This window comes from Pararge aegeria, chromosome 5 (genome assembly GCF_905163445.1).
Source record: "Pararge aegeria chromosome 5, ilParAegt1.1, whole genome shotgun sequence".
NCBI lineage: Eukaryota > Metazoa > Arthropoda > Insecta > Lepidoptera > Nymphalidae > Pararge > Pararge aegeria.
In genome coordinates, this window is record NC_053184.1 from 15,242,161 (window position 1) to 15,253,763 (window position 11,603).

At 37.6% G+C, this 11,603-nt stretch overlaps 1 protein-coding gene across 1 annotated transcript in view; it reads right to left on the minus strand.

Annotated features, from left to right (window-relative positions):
• LOC120623820 (synaptotagmin-5-like) overlaps positions 1-10,901 on the minus strand; it is a 34,021-nt gene extending 23,120 nt beyond the window's left edge. Inside the window, exons 1-2 of the mRNA XM_039890077.1 lie at positions 10,746-10,901; positions 1,188-1,331 (exon numbers count right to left, since the gene is read on the minus strand). Of these exons, the coding sequence (XP_039746011.1) occupies positions 1,188-1,331; positions 10,746-10,901 (300 nt within the window). The remainder of the gene's footprint in view (positions 1-1,187; positions 1,332-10,745) is intronic.
• Between the last annotated feature and the right edge of the window lie 702 nt (positions 10,902-11,603).

The following is an 11,603-nucleotide window of genomic DNA, read 5'->3' on the forward strand; positions in this document are numbered from 1 at the left end:
GGTGTCTCTGTCAAGGTTAATCTGCGACGACATGGAAAGACTCCGCGCAAGCCTCGCTTGTGTTAGAAAAATTAAACAAATAAAATCAACATACATTTATTTAAAGTTTGCCTTCTACAATAAGCACTTCAGGAACATCAAGTCTGATTTTTTCTTGTTAATCTACCACTTTTCTTGCTAAAATCTTCCTTCTGATTCAGAAGGAAGATTCTAAAAAAGTAGACGCAGCAAAAACTTAGCAGTTGCTAAATTCTAACATTAAAATTTGTTTATTTACGTATAGTTATCTTTTGTAAGACGAAATCAATAAATTTTATGGTAACCTCGACTTCATGATAGTGCCTTACTACATAGTTTAAATAATTATTAGAATTTATGATTGGACTATAATTACAAAGTTGTTCTTTGAAAGTTTTAAGAACTTATAACTAAAGTGGCTTACTGTCATTCTGGAGGTAGGTTGTCATTTAGGCGACCAGGTGTGTAGTCTACTACCCGCCTGGTCGCCTAAGCCTGTCTGCGGCAGCGGTATGGGGCTGGCTTAAGGCAACACTACATTTGTGCCAATTCTGTTGTGCATAAATCTCTGAGCTAAAGCTTATTTAACATCATATAAAAAATCCTCCTTCCTTTTCAGGGGATATAGATTGGAGGTCAGCACTTCTTTTATTTTTGAAAAGTAGTTAAGTTTAGAGATTGTTGTTGTTTTTAGGAATATTTAGGCACACAAAAAGAGAGCGGATCGATATGAGAATTTAAAATTTAATACCAATGTACCAAAATTTTTGTATTAAAATTCATTATCAGACGTCACCGAAAAGGTCTGCTGCAGCTTTTTTTACGAGCCCCGTAAAGAAGTTAACCTATAATTCGATAAATTAATTTGATGATTCTGGAGCATTTTTCCAGTAATGGACACATGTTTTGCAGTTCGTCTCCCCAATCAAAGCAACCCAGACCCCGTAGACCCAGCGCCCGTACTAAGCGCCTTTTGAGCCGTGCCAAGAGACCGGTAACTGCTGCATCCAACGTGCGACCAGTTCGATCTTATTCGAATTCTTCAGATGAGTTGAGTAGTGCTATCCTTTTCATAGTCTTCCCTTTAGATAAAGATAGCACTACTAAATTCAATCTGCTATTTGATTATTTAGTTCAGGTGTGAAAGTGCTATGTCTAAGGTAACTTACTGTAGCTCTGGAGGTGCCGCTATCAAGACTGCTCTGAGATGATATGGAAGGAGTTCGCGCGAGCCTTGCGTGGGGTAGGGACGATGCGGTACGTGTTTCGCTTAGTGGCTGAACACGACATTGCTCTTTGGGTATCAGCATCTCCTGTAACAAATCAATAATATTTATTGTAAATGTGTCATTATCAACTGGCCCGCGAGTACAGGTCTCCTTTTAGAATGTCAAGGCCTTAGGCTGTATTCGCTCATGCTGGCCTCGTCCGGATTAGTGAGGGCTGCGAATTGCTGCTCAGTTTACAGGTGATGGTTTTCTAAAAGCAAATAGCTTTTAGAAAGGCTTTGCTTGGCCCATCAGTTTTATATAATTGTATATGTCTAATTGACTCATCTATCCGTCCAACTGCTGGACATATTCCTCCTATTCTACAGGAAAGGGTTCAGAGCTTCATACAAGTTAATGGGCTTTAATGATTAGGTAGTATCACGTGTTAGCCTAGTGGGTGACTTTGTGCAGAGATATAAGCGTTATTTATTTAAGCAACTTTGATGATGATATTCAATGGTAATAACCTGTGAATAATTTAATACGATCAGGGGACATACAACATATATCTTCTATTATCGGGCTGACGTTCAGAGTTCCTAACAACAAATCTAGAAGCTTACTTAACAATTTTTAGACAGCCCTGCCAATTATAACCAGGATCTCATAAACGCAGTTGAAAATGGACTGGACTAACCACTGGATTAACGAACTGTTAAAGATCTTTTACACAAAACAAACACCAATAACAATTAAGTCGTAAGTGTAATCGGTAAACAACACAACATAAATGCCAGGGGGTGGTGATACGAAGCTGAATGAATTATGAACTCGGCCACTAGTGGTGTGAAACATGAGGGATCTGACAGCGACGAGACGGCTATAACGTTGCTGCATAAATTATTACTTTCGTAAAAAAGCAACGAGGCGGCGCACAGCTACTCCAGTCTTGACCAATAAATTATAAGCTACTAGCGACCCGCCTTGGCTTCGTTTGGGTGCAATGTATGTAAGTGTGAATTGGTGGTTCGCCGTCAATCCGCACTAAGTGGGGAGGACTACAGCCCAAACTTGATTGTGGGAGGAGACACGTGCCATGTAACTGGCCGTTAAACGTTTGATGACGTTACTGTGATATAAATATCTCAGACTATCAAATAAACACTGCTCAGGCATTTTATCTAAAGTCTAGGGAGGCGACTATAGTAATATAGCAGAGAATGGGCAGCAGCGTTCTCTGTGCTATTATACTACTATCATCTACTATCGGGCCGGCAGTGGCGTGCACCAGGTTTCTTACCAGGGTATGTATACCCTGGTAAGAAACTCCTGGTAGGAAGATTGCAAAAAAATGCCAAAAGTCCTCCTCCTTTACGAGTTACATATCAATTTTAGGCAGTGTTTTTGTGCATGAACGAAGTGCACGCCACTGCGCGCCGTTAGTGAGTTGGTATGATGAGTGTTGCGCCCGCCAACCGCTATGCCACGCTTTCTAAAATTCTAAATTCAAAAATGTTCTATTCATGTAGACCTTATCACAGTATGAAGCGTTCATACATGTAACACTAATGTTAGTTGTGGTTATAACTGCATTCGTTAACTTAAAACTAAAACTAGGAGGGTTCTAAACCCGCCCTGGTCTAAGAAGAGCCCACAACAAACTTAGCCAGGTTAAATATCTAATATTGTCTAATATATTCATTTTAATGATATTCTGTAAAGGAAAATTTTGATCAACATGAAATGCACAACGTCTCTAATTATGGATTTAATTGGATGAGGAATAGTACTGTATTATTTAAAATAGAAGAAGAAGAAGAAACACTTTATTGCACGTATAACATACAGGAAAAGAAACAGTAAGGAGTGCGTATACAGTACACAATGTAGACATGCAAAGGTGGCCTTATTGCTGCAAACAATCTCTTACAGGCAACCTTTGTAGACCGGACTTAGAGCAAGAGAACGGGATAGTGCCAATAGTGTTAAAAGTAGTTTTGTAAATAACCCTTTTTTTGGTAAAATGTCAAAGATAAAAGTAGTTACAGTTTGTTTCTGTCTGGGAATCAAACGTAGAACATGTTAACCACTAGACCAATCGGGCAGTTTTTTTTAATACACTGCCAGTCAGCCCTTGACTGCACCTGGTGGTCAGTAATGATGCAGTATAAGATGGTAATGGGCTAACCTGTTAGGGAGTATATTCACTTATATTAAACATATTCCCCTAATCGGTTACTACGCAACCTGAACGCTAAATCGCAGAACCCTCCCACGGCTGTAGCCTCCCACCAGAGCTGACCAGAAAAAATTCATAAATCATAAATTCCCAATTTAAGAATGCCACCCGGAACTTTTATAGAACCCGGGAACTCCCACTTAAAACCCCAGCGCTCTCCGTTGCGCAGAGTAGGTCGTCAAGTTAGTCTAGTACATTATGCATTACTCAAAGGCCGTCGTCCGTTCGCCATCGATGTTTCTAGCCACTCGTAGCTCTGCCCATAATTCATTAGTACGTACACAGACGCAAACTATACTCTGCTCTACTTTACGATGCAGTAGTCATGTCTATTTCGAAATTCAATAAAGGAAAATATTTACATTTTTCATAACAATTAATTCAAATTAAAAATGTTTATTTCACGTCAAACAATGTATTTATCACCATCAGCGAACATGAATCGTAACATATTATAAGTGTCCGTGGTACGTGAATTAAACCTTTTTGACTTTGAATGAAAAAATGAAGTGTCCTATACGACCTATCACAAAATTATTTACACTTTTCATTTTTACACGCTTTTTTTAGCTTCACCTGTATGTTTGTATGTTTGTTTGTAACCGACTTCTTTGGGCGCGATTTTGACCCACTTTGAACGATCAGATTGGATTCAAACTTTGTAGACATATCGAGGATCGCTGACGATACACTAATCTGAGAAGATTATTCCAATTTCAATATAAAAAATAAGGTTTTTTTTATTTTTTTCGAACTATCAATTACAATTACTACAGCGCCATCTAGACCCAAATGTAAAAAACCCTAGACCCAAATGTAAAAAACCTATGGCGTTTCCAACAGATAGCGTTCGCGTACCTAACAAATACCACAGAAAACATTAAGCTACTAGATGGTAGAGGGCGTTAGCTGTTACTTTTAAATGGGCTGTTTTAAATAAGTTATCACGGAATTCATAGTAGATTAGATCAAATAACAGTTTAAAATAAACCAAACTAAAAAGTAGAAAATAAATAATAGTTTAAAAAAAACTAAAAAACACGCTTTTTATAGAAAACCTAACTAAAAAATAGAAAATAAATTTTAATAAATTTGTGATAGGTCCTATACGACCTATCAAAAAATTATTTAAACTTTTCATTTTTTCATTCAAATTCAAAAATATTTAATTCACGTATCACGGACACTTATAATATGTTAGTTGTTGCCATTAATGTTAGGTGATGGTGATAAATACATTCGTTAACTTAAAATTAAAGCTATGAGAGTTCCAAACTTGCCCTGATCTAAGAAGAGCTCACAACAAAACATTCTTAACTATATTTATTTACTATGTTTTATTATTAAATATATATGCCAGGGTTAAATGTTGCCATTCATATTATATGGCGACATTAGGCGCGTCGCAGGTAGCCACGGTATTAAATCGGCACAAAGCCGTGGAATTTCGAACTCCTTACAAAAGACCTATGTCCAGCAGTGGACGTCTATCATGATGATGATGATGATGATGATGCCGGGGTATTTTTTTCTTATCACCATCTCACAGTTAAATTAAAATGAAGTTAGAGCAATTCGTACCCAAGTTTCTTCTTCATTGTATGTAATAATTAACGTTCCAATGCTAGGCAAAAGCCTCCTCTCTTATAACAGACATGGTTTTAGTGTATATTTTATATTTTGCCCACCTTAGGCACTTGATGGTGTTTGAGAAAACATCGCCTATAAACCGAGCAAAACTTCACATGCAAGGATCACGTCCTACAAGTGCCGCCCTGTAGGTAACCATCCTGAGAAGTAGGTATTAGGTCTCATGTGCCTTTAATTACACCGGCCACCACGCCCTTTAGACCGGAACACGGCAATGTTGCTTGGCAGAAGAAGTAACTATGGCGGTAGTACTTCACGCGCTCTGTCACAAAAAGCTCCACTTCTCCTAATCCCACGACATAGACCCAACACGCTGCTCCAATGGTCAATGGTGGACTTTAAGGATTATTGTCACATGCTCATTTTAATAACAGGTACCAATGGCTAAATTTATTTATTTATTTGGTATCTATGACCCATCACTACGCACTACACTATAACATAAATAGAATAATTAAAAACTAAACTAAATATAAAAAAAAAGTTACAAATTAAAATTTCTGCGTCCAGGCAGCAGCGTAAATGTGCCTTCCAAGACACGTGGACGGACACTAAAGTAAGCAACGTTGATTCTATTTTCTTTGATGTTGGGTACTGTGTTGTGGTCTTACAAATTTCCGATGTTCGAAAATGATTACGATTTTATGTGTACGAATTTCATAGTAAGTGTCCTTTTCACGAACTCAGGTGGTTTCTTAGAAGAGCCATCTTAAAAGTTTTGTTGGAGCGTTTTCTTAGGCGACGATAAATATTTAATTTCTTCAAAACGAAACTTTTTTATTTTACGGAATTTTAGCTTGCTTGAAAAAATGCGTGAAAAATTCTGTAAGTTAAAGCAGAAAGAGAAAATGGTACGTTTTAAATCGCTGTTTTTGCTTATAGCAGGTTTTTTTTGGGTTAGCGAAATATGAAAAACGTATATTTCAGTTTTAATGTAAGAGTGTCATTTAAAAATGAATTGTAAAACGTAACTTATATAAATGCGGATATAAATGCGGATATATAAGTGAGGATGAAGTTGTGTGTGTAAATTATTGCGTTAATATCTTGGTTTTTTTAATATATTGCTTTAATAGATTGGTTGCAATCAAAGAAATCTTAACAGTGTAGTTATTAATGTTATTAAGACTTCTATGACAACTGGAATCGGTGACCCCATATGACCTTTTCATATACAAAAGTATTGATCCTACAAAAATGTTTTCATTTTTTAGTATCGGCATAATCCTTTCCATACTTACATTATTTGTAGGTAAAATCAATGTACATGCGTAGCACCCTTGTAGACTTCAATTTCAAACTTTACGTTACTACGTTCGCGCAGGTTGTCAACTGTACCATCTCAATGATTGGTTCGTACTAAATAATGAATTCTGTGCAACGCATCATCTGCGAAGTTCGTAAATTCGTAAAGTTTGATTCGGACTCTACCAAAGTTCGGGACTACGCGGACGCTACGCCGTAGACAAACAGAAGAACAAGGTTATTTGTAATGAGTGTAATATTATAGTGTAAGTTCCGGTGCACATGCAACGCGTCCCGCAAGCGTTGGGGGCAGGCAACAAGGTTTGGGGGAAACCCCGCACTCTTCCGCATCGCACCCGTTGTAGTCCGAGTAGACTCACTTTCATCATAGCAACCTATGGACGTCCACTGCTGGACATAGGTCTTTTGTAGGGCGTTCCAAATTCCACGGTTTTGTGCCGCTTAAATCCAGCGGCTACCTGCGATGCGCCTAATTACGTCCTTGCACCTCGTCGGGGGTTGACCAACGCTGCGTTTACCAGTGCGGGGCTGCCATTCCAGCAACTTGGGACCGTCCATCCCCCCTTTGAACTATGTGCCCCGCCCATTGCTACTTCCGCTTCGCGACATCGGAGTTTACTGTCACTATACTAGTATACACTACACTATAATATCACTATATAGATAGTTAGTATAAAAAAAAATATCGAGTGATATCACTGACGTAAAGTGATATGAATTTATATTGCGTTATCTATAAACAGCTCTACGAAAAAGGCTTATAAAACTTAATTTATTATTCATATGAGAAGTGTTTAGTGTTGAATTTACTATTACGTCGTCTGACGTTGGCCCTTAGGGCTTGGAATTGGAATATACGTGGAGAAAGTCTGTAAAACGTTCCTCTTGCGACAAATCAAATTAAAGGGGAATGCACGAGGTTTCAATAAAAGTGTCTGTTATTTTGCAGATATTACAAAACTCTTACATTCTGTCAGTTGTAATAGAGCTTTTTGTGACATAGCTCCTCTGGGGAAGTATTATCGCCATTCTTTTTTCTGCCGGCAAGCAGCATTCTTGCTATGCTGTATTCAAAAGAGCATGTTTGCCGCTGTAATAACAATGAGGCTCTAAACCTACGCCTTAGGTTGATGAATACAGGGCGGCCGGTTGCAGGACGCCTGTATGCCCTGCAAATTGTTGCTCTTTTTGTAGACTTTTTGTAGAGTTTTTTGATGGTTTTTCACTAAAAAGAAAAAATACTAAATCTTCCAATGAGGATACAAAAACCACGTCCTATACTCATAGCTAAAGTTCTTATTAAGAATTTTAATAGTATTAAAACACACCTCAGAAGTCAAGCCTCCTGTTCTCTGAGGTGCATTTAAATACAACAAAATACATTATTGTCAACAATAGTCAGTGACAAGAAAATAAATCAAAAACCAACCTTTTTTAAACGTTGAGCAAAGCTATAAAGAAAAATGCCCACTTAGCACGGAATGCTTACAATTTTTGCTTACGACTTTCAGAAAACTCAATGAAAGTTAAGAAAAGGCTGGAGTACTTCTCAGCTCTCAAAGTCTCATATTCATAGGGTATAGAAGTGCCAACTGAAAATGTTCAAGGTCTAGTTGAACTGTGAATAAAAATATCACCATCCAAGGATAAACTTTTTTTCGTGTTGATACTTGATCAGAACAAGTTTGATCAAGGTATATCTCAAAGGTAACCAGTGAAACTTGGATAATGACAGTAGGTATTACCAACTATACAATAAAACTTTGAAGATTACGTTAAATACATACCGACCTCTCTGGCACAGTGGTGGGCGCTGTGGTCTTATAAGTGGGAGGTCGTGGCTTCGAACAAATGGTTTGACAGAAAACCTTGCACAATTTGGTTTAGAACTTGGCATGAACCCAGGATCTATTGCTCCGTATTCAAATATGCTGATAGACTTGAGATTAAGCAAGCATAAAAGAATGAATAAGAACTGACCCCTTTACCTTCTGTAACTTTAAAATAAAAGGCTGGCATTACAATGCAAGTGTTATTCTTTGTATCAGAAACAGAAAAGGTAATTAATTAGAAAGCCAAGGCAAATAGGAAACCGAGGGAAATAAAAGTATGGGGTTGGAAAAAGGCGGTTTTATGTTTTTCTTTTTACAACGCCTTTGTTCTGCCCCGTTTTTCAACTTGAAACACCCTTCATGCCCGCAATAATAGCGCGATTTAATATAATGATAACAAGAAAAGGTAAAAGAAAGCTAATACATTCACACCTATCGAGTACGTGTCGATAAATCAATATTGCCTAATAGCCTCTCGATGAATTCACGAGCATGTATTATAAGTAAGTAATAAAGGTATTGCAAATGTCACTATTACCCCAATTTTATTGAGTTAATAATTTATTATTGCAAGAAATTAGGAAATATATATTAAAAATAAACCCACAACAGAATAGTGTACAGTATTCTACTAGTCAAACCATTTCATTTGATACCCATATTGAGGGAGAGGTGAAAAAATATATAATCCACCATTTTGTGGCGGCGGCCATGTCGGACTGATTTCCATCAAACATAGCCCTTTTATTTACCTTTCCAACAAAAAAAAAAAAACAAAATCGTTTCATCTGTTCGGTAAATACGATGCCAAAGACAGACACCGTTGTTGCATCGGGAGTTAAAAATGAGTCAGTTGATCACAATAAAGGAAATATACGAATGTTGTTTTTTTTTTCCACTGCAGCCCTGGACTGCAGTATACCTGGTGGTGAAGGGTTAACCTGTTAGGGGGAATGGCAGTGTTAAGCCGATACCCCATATCGGTACCTACGTGACATGGTGCGAGACCGCTTATTCGCTTGTTTGCATGAATCGACCGGACCAGGGAAAATTCAGAAACAATGAATTACTAAAATTGCCACTGCCGGGTAACCAACCCGGGACTTCCCACTCAAAACCACAACGCTCACCACTGCGCGCTTATGGCGTCGAGAGAGGTACTTTCATATCTCGCCAATACTACACGATTTTCAAAATACTTTTTTGGGATAACTAGAAACCCTGACCGTACCTTAATAAGTTATCCTGCTAGACCCTTTTATAGGCCAAATCGGTTCTCAAATACCAGTTCATCAAAGTCCCAGCGATTCCATCGTTTTAAATTCAAAATGGCATCTAACACAAGTCGCCATTTTGAATTTAGCCTACAAGTGAAAATGCCGAACAAATTTAAGCAATAAAACTGATTTTGATGCTGGATAATCTGACGGGGCTGTATATTACGTATTTTGGTATCGAAACGTAATACCAATCACTTAATTCTACGGATTAAAGTTTTTTTTATCCAGCCAATATAGTTAATAGGTAAAACCAGCTTATAGTGGTCTTAGTACTATAGCACGAACTTCATGCAGTCGTAATAACACTGCCTATCCTAAAGTTTTGCTATAGCTCGTATTGCAGAAGGACTTTTTGTCTACTGGTAGGCTTTGGCCATGGCTAGTTACCACCCTACAAATAAAGACGTGCCGCTAAGCGATTAAGTTATCCGGTGCGATGTCGCGTAGAAACCAATTAGGGTTATGACTAGACTACCATACTCCCTAATAGGTTAGCCCGCTACCATCTTAGACTGCATCGTCACTGAATACCAGGTGAGATTGCAGTCAAAGGTTAACTTGTAGTGTAATAAAAAAAAGGACTATTTGTAAACATTTTGAACAGTTAGCATCGCATGCTATCTAAGGCAACTGAGGTTCCGTGGCAGTTTTCTCGTAGCCAAGAGGCAGAAATCGGTGTTGCTGGACTCGGCTAGGATACTCGTAGTCAGTCGCTCTGACCGCCCTCAGCCAACTGGACTCCCTGGCCAGGGTATAATCCTCCAGCAAGCACATTGCATATATTGGGTTCCTAATGAATATTAATCGGATACGTACGGCGTGAGAGCTGTTGTTATGGGGTAAAATAATAATAATAGGTTTTGCTTTATCAAAAGAAAAAGTACATTCTTCATTTAAATTACCCTGACAATAGTGCAAAACTGTTGTACGCAAATCTCTGTACAAAATTAACATCTCTACGAGTGACTTTTCAGTGGAAAAGGATAGCATATTTTTAAGCCCGTCTATTTAATTTATATTAAAGATGATTCTACACAGCTATTTATGTTTTATTTTTTCTGTAATTATTGGTACTTGTTGAATTATTTTTATAGCCTCGGGGAGAAGAATTGGGCAACTGTATTGTCTTCGCGGGGTGTGTTTTAGCTAAATAAATAAAAATGTCATCTCAACATTGTTGTCAGATAGTCAGTGCTGCCATCTCTGGAAAAAACACAAGGCATCTGGTGTCAACAAGAATAATACTTACACTGGGGCTTCCATGTGACTTATCATCACCGTAGCTATCAGTAGAGTTGTGACTTTGTCCACTACTTGCACTGGAAGTCCTTTCCCTTGCCGCCTTGGCCCACGACTCGAGCCTTTTCTGGGCAGCCCACACTGCGGGAGGGCCTAACCCACTCATTTTTTTATTCTCTTCTCATACTCCAGAAAAAAGACTTCGAAGAGTTCGGAGAGTCGATTTTGAAATGTTAAGAGCACACAAACTTCACCGCACTTCAAAAATTCACTTTATACATAAGTTAAGGTAAGTATTTATATAATAAATAGTTAGGTCGGTATTGGTTTTATTTATTTAGGTCAGATTTCGTTGCTCAATTTTCCTTCTATAAATTAGGTTAATTTTTACATCAGCAATTTTTAGAAACAAAGTTATCTAACTATGGAAATAATGTGTCTAAACATATTATAAAAAGTGCTTTTTTGATTAAAAAAAGTTTTGACTAACTTTAAACTTAGGAGTCCCAATTAATAAAATAAATATTTATAAATTGAATTATTTACTTTCTCATTAAGATTTTATCGTACTATTGTACGTAATCATATTCTGTCATGTAGGCAAAGTCGCGTGCACTACGATTAAAACATTATGTATGCAAATAAATTTATATACCATATATATTTTGTCGTGTTAAAACGAACGTTAAAGTTACCTGCCTGTATTTGAGAGTAAGTAATATCCGGAGATGTCGAAGCGCTATTTAAAATTCTTTTGCTATTGAAAATTTTCCGCTTTCCCACAGGCTACATATTTTATGAGCCCTGACGACGCGACGTAAAAACTTACTTAAACTTAAAAATGGTATGGAAATGGAAAAATGTTTAT